This window comes from Lonchura striata, chromosome 8 (assembly GCF_046129695.1).
Source record: "Lonchura striata isolate bLonStr1 chromosome 8, bLonStr1.mat, whole genome shotgun sequence".
Taxonomy (NCBI): Eukaryota; Metazoa; Chordata; class Aves; order Passeriformes; family Estrildidae; genus Lonchura; species Lonchura striata.
Window position 1 is genome coordinate 2,258,850 of NC_134610.1, and position 22,051 is coordinate 2,280,900.

The window sequence follows — 22,051 nt, forward strand, 5'->3', positions numbered from 1 at the left end:
CTGGAAACATTTTTGCATTGCAGCACTGTTCCAAGGCATTACTCTTTTGGTAAATAGATAAAAGTCGTTTTCTGGGGTTTATTTTTCTACATTGGAAAGCAGAAATAGCCACCACAAGCAAGATTCAGGGAGCTTCGAGTAGACTTGAAAACTGCATTAACTGCTGGTATTTCATTCATTTAATATGTGAAATAATTACAAAAAAACACTAGAAACGGGACATGACAATATAAGTAAGTAAATAAGCAATAATATAATAATATAAGCAAGTTAAAATATGTCTAATTTGATAGATTATATAAAAAGTGCATAAATGATAATATTATATATAAACTATATGAAAATTTCATTCCCTTTTCAGCTACACAGATGTAAATGTGAAGGGCTATAACAATACACTGCTTCAACTCACTCCACCATAAATGCAGATTTTTGGGGGGGTTGTTTTCATGCCAATATTCTGATCTGCCCCTTTTCTCCATCCCACATTGAAAAATAAAAATATAAATATCTTTTTTAACGAGAATCTAAGGTGAGAGCTTTGTGAGGCACCCTCACATCCTCAGTGTGGGGGGAAAAGGGGAATTCACCTTCTCACTGCCAGCCAGGTCCACCAGGTAAAGCTTCCCACTGAGCTTCTTCTCCGTTTCCACGTTCTCCTGCTTGATGTTGATGAGGAAGATGCTGTGGCTCCTCGAGCTGTGCTCGTTCATATCTGAAACCACAGGGCACAGCTTCTGTTAAAAATGCCTTTCAAACCTGGCAGGGAATCCCATCCCATCCCAGCTGGCCCCACCAAACCCCCAAATCCCAGAGACGCTGGGCAGGTCTTGGTTTAGCTCCCAGAATCACAGAATTACCAAGTTGGAAGAGAGCTCCAAGATCATCGAGTCCAACCCAGCCCCAAAATCTCACCTCAGCCCTGGCACCCGGTGCCACATCCAGCCTTTGTTAAACACACCCAGGGATGGGGACTCCACCACCTCCCTGGGCAGGACATTCCAGAACTTTATCACTCTTCCCATGAAAAACTTTTCCCTAATATCCAACCTCTATTTCCCGTGGCACAGGCACCTTTCAGGAGCTGTGGGGAGTGCTGGGGTCACCCCTGAGTCTCCTTTTCTCCAGCAGGGCCAAAATGTGTTGTGGTTTGACATGGAAAAAGAAAATTTTCTCGGAAAAAAGAGGTTGATTTGGATATTGACCAACTGAAGGTAGACACGCCACAACAAACCATAACAAAGTTTTTCTCCCAAACACTACCATGTGTAACATAAAAATAACAACTATTTCCTAAAAAATCTGTAACACAAAAAAAACCTCCTCTCTCCCTCAATAAATTAAATACCAATTGTCTGAAAAGTTAACACCTAATTAAAGTCCAGATTATGTCTCACTGTAGTTTATTAAAATTAAATAATAAGAAAAATATGCTTAACGAAGTTTTCATTTTAATCTTTATATAGTTTTTTTTTTCCTAATAACAACTTAATAATTTTTTTTTCTATTATTAAACTTAAGCCTACTCTATTCTCAATTACATTTCACAACATTCAGTTAAAAAATTACATTTTCATAAAGGCATTGTGCCAGCGTCAAACCATGACAGCTGGGCACTTGGATTTATTTAGCCTCATCCTACTGGACTCTGCCCATCCATCCAACCATTCCAGGTGTCCCTGCAGAGCCCTCCTGCCTTCCAACACAGAATCCCAGAATGATGAGGTTGGAAGAGACCTCTAGGATCACCTATGCCCTGACACCTCAGCTAGGCTATAGCACCAAGTGCTTTTTTAAACACACCCAGAGATGGTGATTCTGCCACCTCCCTGGGAAGACAATTCCAGTATTTTATCATTCTTTGGGTGAATTTTTTTTTCCTAATACCCAACCTGTGCCTTCCCTGACCTAGCTGGAGGCTGTGTCCTCTTGTTCTGTCAGTGCTGCCTGGTGGAAGAGACTCACCCCACCTGTGTCACCTCCCTGCAGGGAGCTGTGAGAGCAAAACAGATGGGCACACAATCCTAGCTCAGTGCCAGCTGCAAATTTACCAATTAAAATCTCAATCCCCATCCATGTGGTCAATAAAAACATTGATCAGAGCTGGCCCAGCACAGAGCCCTGCTCAGCACCAGCCTCTGCCCCGCCATCCAGGCAGCTCCAGGAGGGGATCTTGCTTTCAGCACAAGCTTTCATCCAAACCACCCTATTAAATTAAATTTCTGAGTGATTTTTATTGCTTGTGCAGGTGAAAATCCCCCTTTGCCCAGGTAAAACACAGCTGCAGTTTCAGCTTCCACTTGTTTGAAGTTTGGTTGTAACACGTTATGCTGGAATTCCATAAATAATTTCACACTTTCTCGTCTGCTTTCTCCATTTTTGCTGTTACCATAAGCCCACCTCCACCCTTTCCATCAAGATTCATATTTATCTAAATTCCCTTTATCTCCAGACTCAGGGTTTTTTTTTCTTCCCAATTTTCTCCTTGCCATTTCAGCCCAGTTAAATACATTTGTCAAAACATCTCTGGGTGCACCAAAAGCAACAGGTAAAAGGTGCATTTGGGTATTTTTGTTAAAGAAAGTAGCAGAAACTGCAGGAGGAAAAGTTAGTCAGAATAAATTTCTATCCTTATGATGGCAAAAAAAATACATAATATTTGCCAAAGCAAGAAGGCAGAGACAGAGAAGAGAAAGGAGTTAGCCAGGGCATCAAAAGAAATCAAATATCAGAAGAAATAGATAATGTATTATTATAGATTATATATTATATAGTATGTAATATATTATATATATTATATACTATATAATATATAGTATATAATGATATATAATATAAAATAAATATATAAAAATATATCTAAACAATATAAAAATATATTTAATAAATAAACAGGAGTCTAAACATGAAATTCAGGACATCCAGGGACACTCACTTGTCACAGCCACGTGCCTGTTGGCCTTCCCCTCGTCGATGACATCCAGAACTTCCTCAGGGCTGGACACAAACCTTTCTGTGCAGCCCTGGGGACAGGAGGTAGGAGTCAGCAATGTTCATTTAGCACCGTAATTAACGCAGTAATTAGGGAAGCATCAGCATCCCCCAGGGTGGTTGCTGGGGCAATGGACCCGACCCCACCTTCCAGGAGAAACTTGGGAGCCAATTTTTTTCCACAAGGTTAAAGACTCAGTGCAATCCTACACACAGAAATTTTCCACAGAAAACATGTGTGTATAAAACAATATATATTCCTAATTTGGGTTAGACTTCATACCCAACTTAATTTAATTTCATCAACGCCAAGTTAATTTTTCTCCCTCAAACTACAAGACAAAGTGCAAAGTCCTTCTCCCTCAATGCAATATTACTGAATAAATCATCTTATCAAATTCTTTCTTGCTCCTCAAGCTGAGAATAAACAGAAAAACATTAGATAGTCATTATTTACGCTCACATATGTTCATATCAAGCATGTTGCATTCAAGTGAGAGCCCAGAAAGTCAGACAACAAATTCCTAACCCAACCAATCTGTTCTGAATTATTGAGAGATTACAGCACCCATGCAGCAAAATATTAAAGAACAAAATTCCTCGAGTTGTTCTCTTTCATATCTGACATGAAAGGGGAACGGGAATACTTAAAATTTAACAGCATCCTAACAAAATGGCAATGTTCAAAGTCAGGAGAATAAAACAAACATGATCCAAGCCCATTAATATTTCAGGAAACTTGTTTAAACCCAGGAACCAACACAACTTGAACATCCAAGGCTTCACACAGAAGTTGAATTATTTCAGCAAATAACACTGGATGCAAATGGAAATGTGTAAATAATAGCATTTGTGGGTAAAAAGAATATTAAATTATTAAATTATTCTTTTACCTTAACATAGGGAACTCTGTTTTTATCTTCATGTACAGCGAGGTTTGTCTTTGACACTGGAGAGAGACGTGGAGATCATTAGGAACATTCCAGAGGTAATAAATAAATAAAGTGTCAGCTGCAGGCATGACAGACACATTTTGGTGATGGAAATTTGTATTTGAGATCTGCAGTCAGTCCCCGCTCCTTATGAACCTTCAATATTTCCAACACACAGAAATCCTCTCCTGCTCTGTCAATCTTGTACCCATTTATTTAAATTTAACTTTGGGGCACAACAGCTTTTGTTTATTGCTTGGGTGAATTAATAAACTCAGATTAAACTGGATTTTGGCAAAGCAGAGGAGACGGGAGAGCAGCCTGGAATTCAGAGGAGCTCAGAGCTACATTTACAGCCATTTCTACATTTACAGAAATTTCTACCTTTACAGCCATTTCTACCTTTAAGAAATTTCTACATTTACAGCCATTTCTACATTTACAGCCATTTCTACATTTACAGCCACTTCTACCTTTACAGAAATTTCTACCTTTACAGAAATTTCTACATTTGCAACCATTTCTACCTTTACAGAAATTTCCACCTTTACAGCCCTTTCCACCCTCTCACAGGTGAACAAAACCCACTTTTATTAACACACAACATGCAGAGGTAGAGACTTGAGCTGTGAGAGAAGCAGATGCTCCCCAGCAGAGCGCCTGCCAGAAGTGAGGGATAATTCCAAAACACTCCCTGCATTTTAAAATCCGTTTTTTTCATCCTTTTTCCCCTGCAGAACACCCCACCACCTCAGAGCCCTCTGATTCACAACAAAGCTCGTGCTCTGCAGAGGCAGGTGCCCAGGATCAGATGGTTGCAACTGCCCAAATTCTCCAGTTTTAAATTTAATCCCCCCCTAAATAAATAAATAAAATCACTGTTCCCTCCCTCAAGTTTTGGTGCAAAGCTCTGTCAAATAAAACACAGAACTTACCATCAAGCAGGTCCCTTATTTTGTCCAAATAGATCTCAAAGTAGGAAACCTAATTAAATAATCACAAACATCAGGGATTTAAACGTTGCTGATTTAATGCCTTGCTGTCTCTGCATTTCCATCCCTGTCAAAGCACCAAACTAAAAATAAAACCCCACCTCCCACACAGTTTGAATTCCATCTTTCATGGCAACACATTTGTACCTTGAATGATTTACAATTGATCTTCCTCCACTTAACAATGATTCATCAGGAGAGTATACAGAAAAACCCCCAGGCAAACCTTTTTTTTTTTTTTTTTTTTTTTTTTGTTGGTAACATAGGCAAAATTGACAAAAAAAATTTAAATTGAACTGAATCAAACCCATCCAGTTCCTGCCATATCTGTGCAGCTGCAGGTTTGGGGATTGTAAAAACTGCACATTGATTTTCACCACCCCCCAAAAAACACAGAGAACCTTTCACCATGCCATTTCCATAAGCCTCAGCAATAAATATTAAATTAAACTTTTAAATGAAGCACATGGGGCGCTTCTGCCTTGAATTAACTCCAAAGAAGAAAATGAAAATGAGCTTTGCTGTAACAGAGACAATTGTCCTCAAAAATAAAAAAAAAAAAAAAAGAGATGAAGAATGACTGAATGAATGAGTTTCTCAATAAAAGGGGATTTGACTTGGAGAAGGAAACAGAAATATGTGGGGGGAGTGGGGCCTAACCCTTCCCTAATTAAGGTTTATCCAGATGATTTAGCTGGAACACCACATGGCTGCATTCTAGGTATCAATAAACTCGTGGCATTTTGTAAAGTCTCATTTTCTCTCATTTGAAAAAATAATGTCTGGGCTTTTTACACAGATGAGTTGAACTTTCCACTTAAAACTGCTACTAAATACAAAGATATTTTGCATTTCTGCCTTTACTTCCCCATTTAAAGGCCGACTCTGGACCAGCTGATTCCAACAGCCCAGTTAATATTTTACACTGAGAACCATCACTTTTACAGAGGAGAGACCAAACTCTACATGGATTTCTATTAGACAGGGAGAGGAAAAGAATGTAATTCTCATTAATTCTCAGAGCTTCAATTACTCAATGATTATTAGCTCAGTCATGAGGAGAGTGTGACAGTTTGGTTAAACCCAGGCTGCTGCTGACAGAACATTTCTCTCCCTGACAGCTCCTTGCACAGTCCCACTGCTCAGGCAGCTTTTTTGGGGAGAAATTCATCATTTCTGCTGGGAAATCATTGGAAAAATTCCATGATTTCCAATTGCTGGTGCCCAAGGGCTGTCTGGGGAGTTGCAGCAGCCCCAGGAAAGTTTCCAGAGGAGGGGAGGCATCAGTGGGCACATTCAGAGGGGTCTCTCCATATTTTACAATCCAAAGTCTCTGGAAATATTTAATTTATTTATTCTGCCTGTCCCTCACTGCTGAGCAGGTTCCCAATACATGACCAAGCCCTTCCAGAAGCTGGTTCAGAGGTACAAGATGATGCAAATAATAATTTATAGACAGACAGACATTTCTGTCCTCACACTGATTAACCCTTAAAAATAAAAACTTCTTTTTTACACTGATTAACTTTACAAATATTCCCCCGGGGACACTTCAAGGGATTTAATGCAAATTAAAAAGTCACTTATCTCGAATTTTGGGTACAAAAAGAGCTCTCAGTGAGCAGCAGGAGAAGGGTGCACACCCACCTGTGCTCAGCTACTGCTGGATTTAGGGCTGGCTTAGTTCTGGGGCAGGGATGCCACAAAAAAAAACCCTTTTCCCTGTAATCCATGGAAATGTTACTGATAATCCAATTTTGCTTGGAGAGAAGCTGCAGCCTGAGCCCAGCTCTGCAGAGGGACCAGAGCTCCCCAGGACCCCAAATGGGCAGTGGCAATTCAAGAATTCCCAAATTCAAGAATTCAAGAATTCCCAAATTCAAGAATTCAAGAATTCAAGAACTCAAGAATTCCCAAATTCAAGAATTCAAGAATTTCCAAATTCAAGAACTCAAGAATTTCCAAATTCAAGAATTCCCAAATTCAAGAACTCAAGAATTCCCAAATTCAAGAATTCAAGAATTCAAGAACTCTCAAATTCAGGAATTCCCAGATTCAAGAATTCAAGAATTCCCAAAATCAAGATTTTGGGAAATCACACAGCTGGGATCAAGGATAAAACACAGCACCACCATCAGCAGGAATTCAAAAATCCCTTGTGAACACCCTTGCATGGATTGCCCAAGCTCTCCCCACCTTCAATCCCAAATCCTGGGGACAGGATGTTGGGATTTTCCCAAATGTTGGGATTTCCCCAAATCTCAAGATTTTCCCTGCAGCTCCGTGGTATTTCTGGGCAGCTCTGGAGGAGCTCAGAAAAGCAAATTTTTGGCTGCCCAAGGGCAGCTCCCAGCAAACCTCAGCTGGACACACCCTCATGGAAAAAACCCCAGGAGCAACATCAGGAACAAATTTTGGAATTTGCATCGTAAAAAGGATGGAGAGGAAAAACAAAAAAAAAAACCCCACAGAACATCCCAAAGCAGATTTCCCATGGATCGCTGCCACCCAAGCCATTCCAAAAGAGGTGGCTCCATACAAATTCCAGGTAAAATTCCAGATAGATAAAATTCCAAATAAAATTCCAGGTAAATGGACCTTGATGTGGAACTCCAGGTTCTCGTCCATGGAGTAGATGTGGTCGAAGATGTCGTGTGCAATCCTGGGGATGATTCCCATCAGCTGAGGGTCGTGGAGCTTCCCCTGGACACAAAACCCAAAAGTAATCAGGAAAATTATTATTATTATTATTAACATTATTTTATAATATATAATTATATATATTATAATATATATAACATATATAATATATATTATGTATAATACAATATATAATATATATTTTATATATTGTATTATATATTATATAATAATTTATTATTAACATCATTATTTTATTATATTTAATCATATATATAATATAATATAATATAATATAATATAATATAATATAATATAACATAACATAACATAACATAATATAATATAACATATCATATCATATCATATCATATCATATCATATAAGTAATTTATTTAGATTTATTTAGACAAATCTGTAATTTTTTTTTATTTATTTATATAAACTTGTGATTTATTTAGATTTGTTTAGACAAATTTGGGATTTATTTAGATACAATTTCATTTATTTAGATTAATTTTGAGTTATTTAGATGAATTTTGAGTTATTTAGACCAATTTTGATTTATTTAGACTAATTTGTGATTTATTTAGATAAATTTGTGATTTATTGAGACAAATTTTGATTTATTTAGACAAATTTGTGGTTTATATAGATACAGTTGCGATTTATTTAGATTAATTTTGATTTATTTGGACAAATTTTGATTTGTCCAAAGTGATTTAATTTGGATTTGTACCTCCATGGTGTGTGTTTTTCCTGACGAGGTCTGTCCATAGGCAAAGATGGTGCCATTGTAGCCTTCCAGAACATCTGCAAGAAGGAGGAAAACAATTATTAAAACTCATTCATAACAATTAAAACTCACTAATAACAATTAAAACCCACTAATAACACCCTCAAGCTGAATAATCAGCATTTTTCAAGTCTTCACAGCGCTGAAGGTGAAATAGGAAGTAGTTTGTTGAATAAAAAATGGGAAAAAATTGAGATTTTGAGCTAATTTTAGGCCAAAAAAATTTATAATCAAATCTAAATTAAAGAACTACAGGATTATTGGAATATCTCTCCCTTTTTTGGGAGGAAAATATTTCTGGGCATCAGATATCAGCCAATATATATGTGGAACAAGGGGGAAAAAAAAGCTGGACTGCATTTAAAACCAGAATTTAAAACTAAAGCTGGATTGCATTTAAACCCTGCAGAAAACTCAACAAATTCAAATTAGATATTCTTTAAAATAAACTCCACAGCCTATTTTCTCCTTCTTGATTATATATAAATGCATTCTATTAAATTAATTATATAATATAATGTCTATTTTCTCCTTCTTGATTATATATAAATGCATTCTATTAAATTAATTATATAATATAATGTAATATATATTTTATACTATATTAAATTAATTAGATTCTATTGCATATAATATATATTATATATTAAATTAGTTTGTATTATACATTTTATTTTATATTAATTCAATTATATCGAGCTTTAGTATTCCATAAGAGTTCATTACTAATATTTCAGCTTCATGCCAGATTTGGTTAAATTTAGAAAAAATAGCTTGAATTTTAAAAAAAGGGGGAGAAAGGGAGGAAAAGGAGAAAGGGGGAAAATCAAAGGGGCGGGAGAAAATAGGGGAAAAGGGAAAAATAGGGGAAATAAAGGGGTGAAAAGGGGGAAAAACAAGGGGGAAAATAAATAAGGGGGAAAAATAAAAAGGGGGAAAATAAAAAGGGGGAAAATAAAAAGGGGAAAAATAAGTGAAAGAGGGTGGACAAGGGGAGAAAGGGGGGAAATTTTGAGGGTAAATTTTGAGGGGAAAATTTTGAGGGTAAATTTTGAGGGGAAAATTTTGAGGGGAAGTTTTAAAGGGAAAATTTTGAGGGGAAATTTTGAGGGGAAAATCTGAGGGGAAAATCTGAGGGGAAAAAAGTAGAAAAGGGGGAAAAAGATGGCAAAAATGGGAAAATGGGAAAAGGGAGGAAAATGGGGAAGTGGAAAAAGGGGAAATGGGGAAATGGGGAAAAAAAATGGGGGAAAGGGGAGAAAAGGGAAGATAAAAAGAAAATTATTATGTCCAGGTGAATGCAAGGCACCAGCTGAGCTCATAGCCAAGGGAAAATAATCTGATTAATAACCCATTAATAACCTGATTAATAGCCCATTAATAGGCCATTAATAACCTGATTAATGAACTAAGAAAATTATCTAAGAAAATTGCTCCGAATTTGCATCAATATTTGCATTTTGCTGGAGGAAGCAGAGATAAGCAATCTACCTTCCCAATTAACAAAACCCACCTTATCCTATTAAAAAAATTAAAAAATAATCGCCCCCTGCATCACCTGCAGTGAAAAGAAGCCAGAGGTGTCAGTTTTGAGGTTATTTCTGGTGGAAGATTTTCCACCTTTAGTCATTGACAAACCATCTGTGCACTGGGCCCAGAAAGAAAAAACCCCTAAAAAAAAATAAAATTAAAAAAAAATTAAAAAAAAAAAAAAAAGCTGCACAAAATTCCAAAGGGAAAAAGAGAAAAAAAAATCAGATAAAAAAAGACACTGAAGCGAGATCAGCTGAGATTTTTACATCATTTCCAGAAAAAAAAAGAAAAAGATAAAAAGTCCAATTTTTTTTCTCAATTTCAACTCTCCCCTCAGTGATTTTTGGCACTCAGCTCCCAAGTGAGAGCAAACCCAGCACCCAAAATTAAAACCATTTAAAGCCATTTTCTGCTCCTGCCAGGCCCCAGAAACAGGCACTGAGGGGCTCCAGTGCTCCCAGACTCTCCCAACTCCACGGAATTGTAGGAAAAATGCAAATTCCAGGCACACACATCCAGCTGGGTGGATTCAGGAGATAAAAACTGGGGTTTTGTCAACAGCTTTTATTGTTTTATATTATTTTATATTATTTATATTATATAGTATTATATAATACAATATCATTAGTATTATATTACTTTATATTATTTTATATTTTATATATTATCTATATTATTATATACTTATAATCATATTAAAATGATATTGTTTTGTTATTTATATTATTCAAATTATATTATATTATATTATATTATATTATATTATATTATATTATATTATATTATATTTATTATAATTTTATCATATTTTATCATATTTATATTTCCATTATTATAGTATTTTATATTTCTTATGTTATTATTGTTTTCTTTTATTGTTTTCTTAATTTATTTTATTGTTTCATTCTTTTCCATTTTTATTTTATTTTTATACCACTCCATTGTTTAATTATTTCATTATTTTTACTTTATTTTTTATTATTTATTTTTAACTTTTAATTATTACCATTTTTATATTATTCCATTATTTTACTATTTCATTATTTTATTTTTTATAAATCCCTGCTTTATTCTGTGACTCTATTCTGGGTCAGCCTTCTCAAGGCATCATTTCCCTTTCCACACAGGAACTCTCAGCAAACCCCGCCCAGCAGAAACATTTCACAGGCTGTGCTTAAGCAGGGTTCAAAACTGAGGTTAAATGGGAAATGAAGTTAAAACTGAATTAAAACTGAATTAAAACTGAGTTAAATGGAAATCCCAGTCCAGAGCTCACAAGCATCTCTCCAGGGCTGCTCTGCTCTCCCTCCACCCCTGTCCTGCCCTCTTTTCTTCATCCTTCCCTCCTTGTTCTCTCTTTCTTCTTTTCTTCATCAGGGTTTAAAACTGAGGTTAAATGGGAAATTAAGTTAAAACTGAGTTAAAACTGAGTTAAAACTGAATTAAAACTGAATTAAATGGAAATCCCAGTCCAGAGCTCACGAGCATCTCTCCAGGGCTGCGCTGCTCTCCCTCCACCCCTGTCCTGCCCTCTTTTCTTCATCCTTCCCTCCTTGTTCTTTCTCTTTTCTCCCCCATTTCTTTCTCTTTTTCTTCATCAGGGTTTAAAACTGATGTTAAATGGGAAATGAAGTTAAAACTGAGTTAAAACTGAGTTAAAACTGAATTAAATGGAAATCCCAGTCCAGAGCTCACGAGCATCTCTCCAGGGCTGCTCTGCTCTCCCTCCACCCGTCCTCCCCTCTTTTCTTCATCCTTCCCTCCTTGTTCTTTCTCTTTTCTCCCTCATTTCTTTCTCTTTTTCTTCCCCCCACCAACCCTGCCTTTCAAAATTCCTGCAAAATCCAAATCAACACACGCTTAAGCTCTACCTCCACCAGGATTTTGGGAAGAGTTTTCCATTCCATTTGGTTCAGAAAGACAACTTAGTTCAGCAATTCAGTTGTTCTGACAACTGAATTTATAAAACTATAAAAGAATATTTGTAAAAATAAATCCTCTCACGGAGGATTTTATTCCTCTCAGCATTTTCAGAGGAGAACCAGATATAAAAACAAATCCCCAGGCAGCACACCCTGCAGGGCTGGAACAGCCCCCCAAATTCCAGTTTTTATTCAAGGCTCTCCCATCTGAGGGCAGAGCTGCTGAAATCAGACCCCTCTGAGAAGAATTTTTTCATTTCTGCTCTCCAGCACCAAATAATTTCCTCTTTGCTCCTTCCCCCCATCACCCCAACCCAATTTGGGGTGCTCGAGGCTGTTTGGCTCACTCAGATCAATTTCCTGCAGAGCTGCTGCCGGGGAAAATGCAAAAATTAAAAAGCAAGGGCAAAATAAAATGCAAAATAAAATGCAAAATAAAAATCAAGGGCACAAGGCCAGGGAACACAAGGGCTCTGCTCATAACCAATATTGGGTGCTGCAGTGTGGTCACACATCCAAACCTCAGCTCCAGGGGTGTTGGGACAGCCCAAAAATTAAAAAAAAAAAAAAGGATGGATCATCCAGCACCACAACCAAGTGTGAGGGGGATTGTTATTTTTATATTATTATATAAAATATTATTTCTATTATGATATAAAATAATGTATGTATTTTAAATTATGGGGGAGTACAGCCTGTGATTAAAATGCGCCCAAAAAATGGATTGTCAAGTGAAAACCTTGGAATTTCCACCGTTTATGAAGGTTTTGTTCCAAGAACCAGGGTGTTTTCCACAAGGAAAATTCCAGTTTGAAATGCAAACTCTGCATGCAGAGCAACTCCCAAACCAGGCCCTTCCATGGCCCATCCTCCCACCCAATTTTACAGAAATTCCACACTCATCCTGCATTGAACTGCACCAAAACCACACTTTTTGCCCTTTACATCCCCAAAAAAACAAGATTTTGTGTGGAATTACAAGGAGAGTACAGGAACAACTGCTGCCATTCCTTTAGCTTTTTTGTTAGGGTTTTTTTGGGTTTTTTTTCCACCCAGACAACCCCTTAAAAAAATGGAAATACTAGGAATTAATCATGCTAAACTCCCCAAACATTTATTATCCAGTGTTCAAACAGCACCTACCTTTGACAATCTGCTTGGCACAGGCATTATAAACTTGCTCCTGGGTTGTGTTGGGAGGTAACACCCTGTCAAAGACGTAGGGCTTCCCTTGCTGCAAAACAAAAAAAAAAAGGAGAAACTCCTGAGATAAAGAACATTTCATGCACTTTCCCATCCCACTTTCCCAGCCTGATAATGCAGAATTTCCCACAGAGGAAGCTGTGCAGAGCAGGATATTTTATAGGCCGAGCAGATGGGATATTTTGGATGCTCCAAATATATATATATTTTTTTTTTTTTAATTTTTTTTTTTTAATTTTTTTTTTTTGTGGCTGGTAAATAAAAGGTAGCAGATGCTCCCTGTGTGCTCACACTGGGGTCACTCACAGCCATGGGTGTGGGACACAATCAGCTGCAGCAGCAGCAGCAGCACTTGGGAATTTCCTTCCCTTCCTGGGGATTTAGGAGGAATTGCCAGGTAAATATTGGGGGAATAATCCTGTATATATTGGGGGAGTCACCTGTAAATATTGGGGGAATAACCTAGTAAATATTGGGGGATTCATCCTGTAAATATTGGGGGAATAAGCTTGTAAATATCAAGCAAATAGCCCTGGAAATATTGGGAGAATAATCCTGTAAATATTGGGAGAATAACCTTGTAAATATTAAGGAAATAACCCTGCAAATATTGGGGGAATAGCCATGTAGATATTGGGGCAATAACCCTGCAAATACTGGGGGAGTCATCCTGTAAATATTGGGGGAATAACCTTGCACATATCAAGCAAATAACCCTGGAAATATTGGGAGAAAAATCCTGTAAATATTGCAAGAATAGTCCTGCAAATATTGGGAAAATAACCCTGTAAATACTGGTAGAAATAGCCATGTAAGGTTTGGGGGAATAATCCTGTAAATATCAAAGGAAAACCCCTATAAATATTTGGGCTATAGCTCTGTACATCTCAAGGGAATAACCCTATAAATATTGGGGGAATTGTCATGTGAATATTGGCGCAATAACCCTGTAAATATTGGGAGAAAAGTCCTGTAAATATTGCGAGAATAGTCCTGCAAATATTGGGAAAATAACCCTGTAAATACTGGTGGAAATAGCCATATAAGTTTTGGGAGAATAAACCTGTAAATATTGAGGCAATAAACCTGTAAAAATTGGGGGAACAATCCTGTAGATATCAAGGGATTAACCCTGTAAATATTGGGAGAATAATCCCGTAAATATTGAAGGAATAATCCTGTAAATATTGGGGGAATAACCTTGTCAATATTAAGGAAATAACCCTGCAAATATTGGGGGAATAGCCATGTAGATATTGGGGCAATAACCCTGCAAATACTGGGGGAGTCATCCTGTAAATATTGGGGGAATAACCTTGCACATATCAAGAAAATAACCCTGGAAATACTGGGAGAATAATAATGTAAATATTGTGAGAATAGTCCTGAAAATACTGGGAAATAACCCTGTAAATACTGGTGGAAATAGCCATGTAAGGTTTGGGGGAATAATCCTGTAAATATCAAAGGAAAAACCCTGAAAATATTTGGGCTATAACCCTGTACATATCAAGGGAATAACCTTGTAAATATTGGGGGAATAACCTTGTAAATATCAAGAAAATAACCCTGGAAATACTGGGGGGAAATCCTGTAAATATTGTGAGAATAGTCCTGCAAATATTGGGAAAATAACCCTGGAAATACTGGAAATAGCCATATAAGTTTTGAGGGAATAAACCTGTTAATATTGAGGCAATAAACCTGTAAAAATTGGGGGAACAATCCTGTAGATATCAAGGGATTAACCCTGTAAATATTGGGAAAATAATCCTGTAAATATTGGGGGAATAACCTTGTAAATACTGGGGCAATAACCATGTAAATACTGGGGGAAATAGCCGTGTAAATACTGGGGAATAGATATGTAAATATTGGGGCAATAATCCTGTAAATATTGGGGAAAATAGCCATGTAAATATTGGGGGAATAATCCTGAAAATATTGGGAGAATAATCCTGTAAATATTGGGGCAATAACCATGTAAATACTGGGGGAAATAGCCATGTAAATATTGGGGAATAGATATGTAAATATTGGGGCAATAATCCTGTAAATATTGGGGAAAATAGCCATGTAAATATTGGGGAATTGCCACGTAAATATTGGGGCAATAATCCTGTAACTACTGGGGGAATAGCCATGAAAATACTGGGGGAATAATCCTGTAAATGTTGGGAGAATAATCCTGTAAATATTGGGGGAATAGCCATGAAAATATTGGGGGAATAATCCTGTAAATATTGGGAGAATAATCCTGTAAATATTGGGGCAATAAGCATGTAAATACTGGGGGAAATAGCCATGTAAATATTGGGGAATAGACATGTAAATATTGGGGCAATAACCATGTAAATACTGGGGGAATAGCCATGAAAATATTGGGGGAATAATCCTGTAAATATTGGGAGAATAATCCTGTAAATATTGGGGCAATAACCATGTAAATACTGGGGGAAATAGCCATGTAAATATTGGGGAATAGATATGTATTGGCATTTTTCTGTTGCTTTAGGCTGACAGAAACTTTCCACAATCTCCAAATCACCTCAAGACCACAAATTCCAAGAGGAGGGGGGTGCCTGTGAGGTGTGACCCCGTTTCAGCCCGGGGATTTGGAGTTCCAGGAGATAATTCCCAGGTTTGGGGTCACTGTGAGACACAAGAGGTGACTCCTGATTCCAGACCTGCCCCATTCCCAGGAAACTGGGGGAGCAGCCAGCACCTACCCCAAATTCTCTCTCTTTATTCCCACACTGGGGTGCTCCCAGCTGGCCAAAGCTCTGCACTCCCAGCATCAGCAGGGCCCAAATATTCCAGAACCTTTCCCCAGATTCTCAGGATTTTACCTCCTTACCCCCATTTTGCTCATCCCAAGCTCCAGGCCAAAAATCTCAAATACAAAACCTCAAACATCCATTTATTCCCTGCTGCCATCAACCCAGCCCTTCCACAGAGCACCCCACACCTGGAATGTCAGAGAGCCCCAAAAATACCCAATTTTACCCTAATTGTGCTCAGCACAAGAAGAGGCACTGCCTGAAAAAAATGATTTATCTATCCAGGCTGAAAAGATGTAAATGTAAAATACCACAGGTCAGGTTGCCTCCTCATTAATTTTTTTTTTTTTTTTTTTTTTGGGAAGCTGAAAGGCTGGAAAAATCTGAAGGAAATAAAGGAACGTGGGGGATCACAGAGCATCTTCACTGTCTGCACACAACGAGAGCAGCTGCGGGGTTTTGGGGAGGGATTTTGTGCTTCAAACCCACATTAATCCTCATTCTTTGGCCAGGAATTCCTGCTTGGGTGCGTGATGTTGGAGAAATGTTGGGATCTTCCCACTGCAGCTTCCTGAGCTGCGGCCCCAGCTCCTCGCTGCCACCTCCGCACGGCTTTGGGGGGCTGTTTGTGTCATTTTTGTAATCTCTGCTTTTCTGGCAGGTTTTCCTCAAAAGCCACATCCACCCCACAAAGGCAACACCCTCCAGATCCAAGGGCTTTGCCCCACAGCTGCAGGGAGAACGAGCAACCATGAAAATCCCAATTTTCAGCCCTATTCTCCCTATTGTCACCCTCACAAGTGGCACAACTGCTTTCTTTTTTTTTTTTTTTTTTGCTCTTTTATTTTTTTTTTCCAAATGTAACTCATCCTGCATTAAACACCAAAATCAGGCAGTAATTCAAGCAAATAAGCAGCCAGAAGGAAAATGCCCTTTTCCGAGCGACGCCAACGATTTTGTCTGCGCGCCTCCGTGTATCATTTTCCAAAGTTTCTCAGGACATGCAGGGCATTATCTGCCCTCCATAAATCACATTTCCCATCCTTCCAGCAGCCCCCTGACAATCTGCTCCATTAACTTGTGCCACTGCTGCATAATGGCTGGGATAAGTGCTCTGATCCACCCACACGATTCCTGCTGGATTGCATCCACGGGCACAGGGATGCTGCTCTGGCCCCTGGATACCACCAGAACTCTACTCAGACATATTGATAATTATTATTTCACTTCTTTGGTTTCCTATTGAGTTTAAAGGCATTTTTAAAATAATAATAATAATAAAGCAAAGAGGATTTTGCAAGCACAAAAAAGGATTTTCACCACAAACCCCCAAATTTACCCAAGCAACATCTCAGAGCAGAACTAACGCAGTCACAATTAAAGAAAGTAAAAATAACCAAATACATTTCCTGGCCTGATCAATAAATAAATCAACCTCAGCTGCTCAGAAATCCCCAGAGAGAGGAAATGAGGAGAGCTCGGAGCTCCTGCTGGGGTGAGGAGCCCTGCTGGAATTCCAGGATGAATCCCCTGTGATCCCAGGGTGGCTCCAGCTTTGGCTGTGCAGGGAGGTGACCCCTCCCCTCCAAAATAAAACCCACAAAATAAAACCCTTAGAAAACCCATGGGCAAGGTGAGAGCTGAGAACAGAATTCCCAGCTGCTGGAATGAGGAAAGGAAAAGAATAAGGAAAGGAAAAGAATGAGGAAAGAAAAGAATGAGGAAAGGAAAAGAATGAGGAAAGAAAAGAATGAGGAAAGGAAAAGAATGAGGAAAGAAAAGAATGAGGAAAGAAAAGAATGAGGAAAGGAAAGAATAAGGAAAGGAAAGAATGAGGAAAGAATAAAGGAAGAAAAGAATAAAGAAAGAAAATAATAAAGAAAGGAAAGAATAAAGAAAGAAAAGAATAAGGAAATTTATTCCAGAATAAACTGAATACACCACCAAGTCAAACTAAAGCATAAAAAAAAAAAAAAGAAAACCAAAACAAACCAAAAATCCTTAAATCTTGGTAACATTCCTAAAACTCATTTGGAAAATAAAGGGAAGCAAGCATCCTTGTATGAACAGGCACTGCAGAGCAAGTGGAGTCAAAGCCAGCATCACTTTTGCAGAGGGGGCTTAATTATTGATTTCCCTCAGGAATATTCCCGTGGAGCTGCTGGAGCCTGGCTCGTGGCCAGTGATCCACTTTCAGCCCTCAGTGCCAGCAGAAAGAACTTTTTAACTCCTCGCACCACATCTCCCCCTCAGAAAGCATCATTTTATTTGGGTGTGGAACTACAATTCCGGAAAGCTTGGGCATTGTTTTGAATTCAATAATTATTTAGTTATTTCCACCTTGATGCACGACCTGGAAAAAAGACTCTTCCTGAAATTAAGTATAAAGATCTCCCAAAACAAAGGCAGCTATTAAAAAATCCTCCTGAGCAACATTTTTGCATAGTTCTGACACAGCAATATTCAGAGTTGCAGCTCTCTCATCTTTATTGACTTGCACTGGTGCAAGCAAGCCACTGCCAGACTCAAAATAATCCACATTTTCTGCAGTTTTTCCCAGACCCCAGCATTTCAATTGACCCTTACAGCAATGGGAAAAGAGAATTTGGAGATTTTTTTTTTTGCTGATGAAACAATGCAAATTAACAGTTCTGGCAGAAAAGGCAGAGAAATATTCTTTGTAGAAGAAAAGGGAAAGAGAGGTGCCATAATTCCTGAAGCCTGAGACCCCTGTAACAGGAGAGAAATTGGGAATGAAAAGAGAACAGTGGATATCAGGAAAAGTTTCTTCCCACGAAGGGCGACCAAGTGATCAGGAAATGGTGGAGGGATTTCAAATCCATTTGGATGTGGCAGCTGGGGACATGGGGCAGTGGTGGCTTCAGGGAAAGGCTGGCTTCAATCTTCTTAAAGGTCTTTGCCAACCTAAATTCCACGATTGCCTGTTTTGTCACAATTCAACACTGTGATCCTAAACTACTGGTGAACATTATGGTTTTCTTTTCACAAAACCACAGTTTCCCAGCAGGAAAATCAAACCCATCCAGGGGCAGCAGTGGAAGGAGGTCAGACAAGGCCACCGTGGGGTGGGGAGAATTCATGGGTGGAGCAGGGTTTAGGATATCCCCCCCAAAAAAATAAAAATTAAAAAAAAAAAGCAGAACAGGTGGAGGTTTCCAAGCCCAGCTGTGCCATTTATTAGTGTATTTATTATATAAATACACTATAATAATAGATTCTATTTAATATATAATATATATTATTACAATATTATATTATGACAATGTCATTGTTACAGACGATATTATAGACATTGTTATATATGATATTATGTGGTTTAATTATGTGAGTTGATGTCAGCTTTGTTAAACCTAAACTGGCAGATTTATCAGGAGATTTGTAAGGGGATCCTGAGCCCGCAGAGGTCACAGGGCAGAGCTGGACACTGTCCCCTGTCCCCAAGGGTGGCACAGGGACATCCTGGCACCCCCAGCAGGGGAAGCACCTCCTGAGGGGGATAATTCACCCCTGGGGAATTCTGGAAGGAATTCCAGGGGGGATTCCTGCATTGGTTTGGATGATGTGGGTTGTTTTCCTGATCTCCTGCACGGGCAGGCAGGTTGAGCTGGGCTCAGATTGTCACTGCACGGCTCAGAGGGTCACAAGACCCCGAGTCACAAAACCTTTTAAGGATTTATTTACCAATAAAACATTGCCAACAAGAATATTTGTGGTTTTGACTTAATTCTTAAATATCTCATCTTATGGACTCATGCTCATGTAATTTTTCTTAGCTAATTAAGTTACAACACAAACCTGCAGTACTGCATTCTAATTTCTTTGTTTACCTTTGTACTTTATTTTTTTTTCCTATTTTAAACTCTAAAACTCCAAACTTCCTTTTACTCAGTTTCTACCTTCAACTATAAATACACTACAGAAACTATACATACACTATAAATACAGTATAGAAAATAAATACACTATGGAATTGATACATACACTATAAAAATGCTATAGAAAATAAATACACTATAAAATTGATACATACACTATAAAAATGCTATAGAAAATAAATACACTACAGAAACTATAACACACTATAAATACACAATAAAAACTATAAATACACTATAGAAAATACACTACAGAAACTAGACACACTCTATAAATACACTATAGAAACACTATATGTGTTTCTGCTTTAAACTATAAATCCATATTCTCATTTCTAACACCTAAGTTTTCTAAGGTTTCAGACCAAATAATGAGTTTAATTCAACGCTTTAGCTTACAAACCCAAAATTCTGAGAGCTCCTTACATTTGGATTCCAACATTTGCTTGGGGTACATTATCCAGGGATTAATCCAGAGCCTAATTTATTGTGGGGCTGAATAAGAATTCCTTAAATTCAGAATTCTTCTCCCTTCCTGACTCACAAACTGAGGAGCTGAGTGCCAGCGGTGCTGGAAGCTGGAATGTTCAGGGATCTGAGCAGGATTCCCAAATTCTGGGGTGGAACAGGAATGTTCCCCCTGCTCTGCACCAGATTAAAACCTCAGGAACAGAAAACACAAACTTGCAAAGGATGAGAGCAGCACCGAGGGTCCTGCACTTCCCTGCAGCATTTCCATGGAAAAGGGATGCTCCAAAGGGCTGGAATCAGGAAAGCAGAAACTCCCACAGACACAGGAGGGTTTGATCTGCAGCTTTGGAAGATTTGATGTAAAAAAAATACAATACACAGACATGAAACAGAAAAACCATAAACTTATGTTTCTATAGCTGCCAGTAAGAATATGCTTTAAATAAATGAGAAACTATGGGTAAGATGGTGAAGGGTTTATAATGTAGGGGTGGGGTTGTACAGAGTAAACTGAGAGTTTAGAAGTTAAAACAGAGTTTAAAAGTAGTAACAGAAACATTCTGTGCAAGTGACACAGAAGCCATTGGAAATATCCACAGTGCAGCAAAATAAGTAAAGGTGACAAGTTAGAAAAGTAAAATAAACCCTGTGGCAACTGTTTGTTTACAACGTTATATATTTGTTTAGAAAGCTGTATGCATTTCTTCTTGCAATGAAGAAACTTGTGACTAATCTGAGCTATGGCTGAATGCTTGCTCCTCTGAACTCTCACAGCCCCTGAGACTGATGTTTACCTGAGCAATAAAATCATTTTTAGCCTGAAAATGTCCCCATCCCTTCATCCCTGCAATGACAGGGCAGCACAGAGCTGGGGTTTTGGGCACTCTGGAAATTCCACGTAGCACGAGAAGAGCTGCAGCACCTTCAGAACCACTGCGATGTCCTTTTGGGGGGATTCTGTCAGACAAGTCCTGGCAAGAGGTCATTGCAGGGTAAATTCTGCTCAAACCCACTGCCCCACCCAAAATACCTGCTGAAAACCTGTGTCAAACCCCAAATATGTGTTCAAACCCCATGCCACACCCCAAATACCTGCTCAAACCCCATGCCACACTACTGGGGGAATAGCCATGAAAATATTGGGGGAATAATCCTGTAAATGTTGGGAGAATAACCCTGTAAATATTGGGGGAAATAGCCATGTAAATACTGGGGAATAGCCATGTAAATCTTGAGGCAATATTCCTGTAACTATTGGGGGAATAGCCATGTAAATATTGGGGCAGTATCTCAAAGTACCTGCTCAAACCCCACGCCACACCCCAAATACCTGCTGAAAACCCAAAATACCTGTTCAAACCCCATGGCACACCCCAAATACCTGCTGAAAACCCAAAATACCTGTTCAAACCCCATGGCACACCCAAAATACCTGCTGAAAACTGTGCCACACCCCAAATACCTGTTCAAACCCCGTGCCACACCCAAAATATCAGCTCAAACCCAATGGCACACCCCAAATAACTGCTCACACTCCGTGCCACACCCAAAATACCTGCCCAAACCTAGAACACCTGCTCAAACGCTGTACACACCCCAAACACCTGCTCATTCCCCATTCCACACGAAATTCCAGCTCAAACCCCACACCACACCCCAAATACCTGCTCAAACCCTGAGCCCCACCCAAAAACCCTGCTCAAACCCCATGCCACACCCAAAATACCTGCTGAAAACCTGTGTCAAACCCCAAATATGTGTTCAAACCCCACGCCACACCTGAAATACCTGCTCAAACCCCAAATTCCTGCTGAAACCCCATGCCACACCCCAAATATCTGCTGGAAACCCCATTCCACATGAAATTCCAGCTCAAACCCCACACCACACCCCAA

The 22,051-nt window shown here is 38.5% G+C and overlaps 1 protein-coding gene across 1 annotated transcript in view; it reads right to left on the bottom strand.

Annotated features, from left to right (window-relative positions):
• Positions 1-22,051, bottom strand: part of KIF5C (kinesin family member 5C) — a 73,358-nt gene that overhangs the window by 37,659 nt on the left and 13,648 nt on the right. The window contains exons 2-8 of the mRNA XM_077784890.1: positions 12,950-13,040; positions 8,295-8,368; positions 7,514-7,618; positions 4,859-4,907; positions 3,885-3,940; positions 2,936-3,023; positions 591-715 (exon numbers count right to left, since the gene is read on the bottom strand). Coding sequence (XP_077641016.1) covers positions 591-715; positions 2,936-3,023; positions 3,885-3,940; positions 4,859-4,907; positions 7,514-7,618; positions 8,295-8,368; positions 12,950-13,040 — 588 coding nt within the window. The remainder of the gene's footprint in view (positions 1-590; positions 716-2,935; positions 3,024-3,884; positions 3,941-4,858; positions 4,908-7,513; positions 7,619-8,294; positions 8,369-12,949; positions 13,041-22,051) is intronic.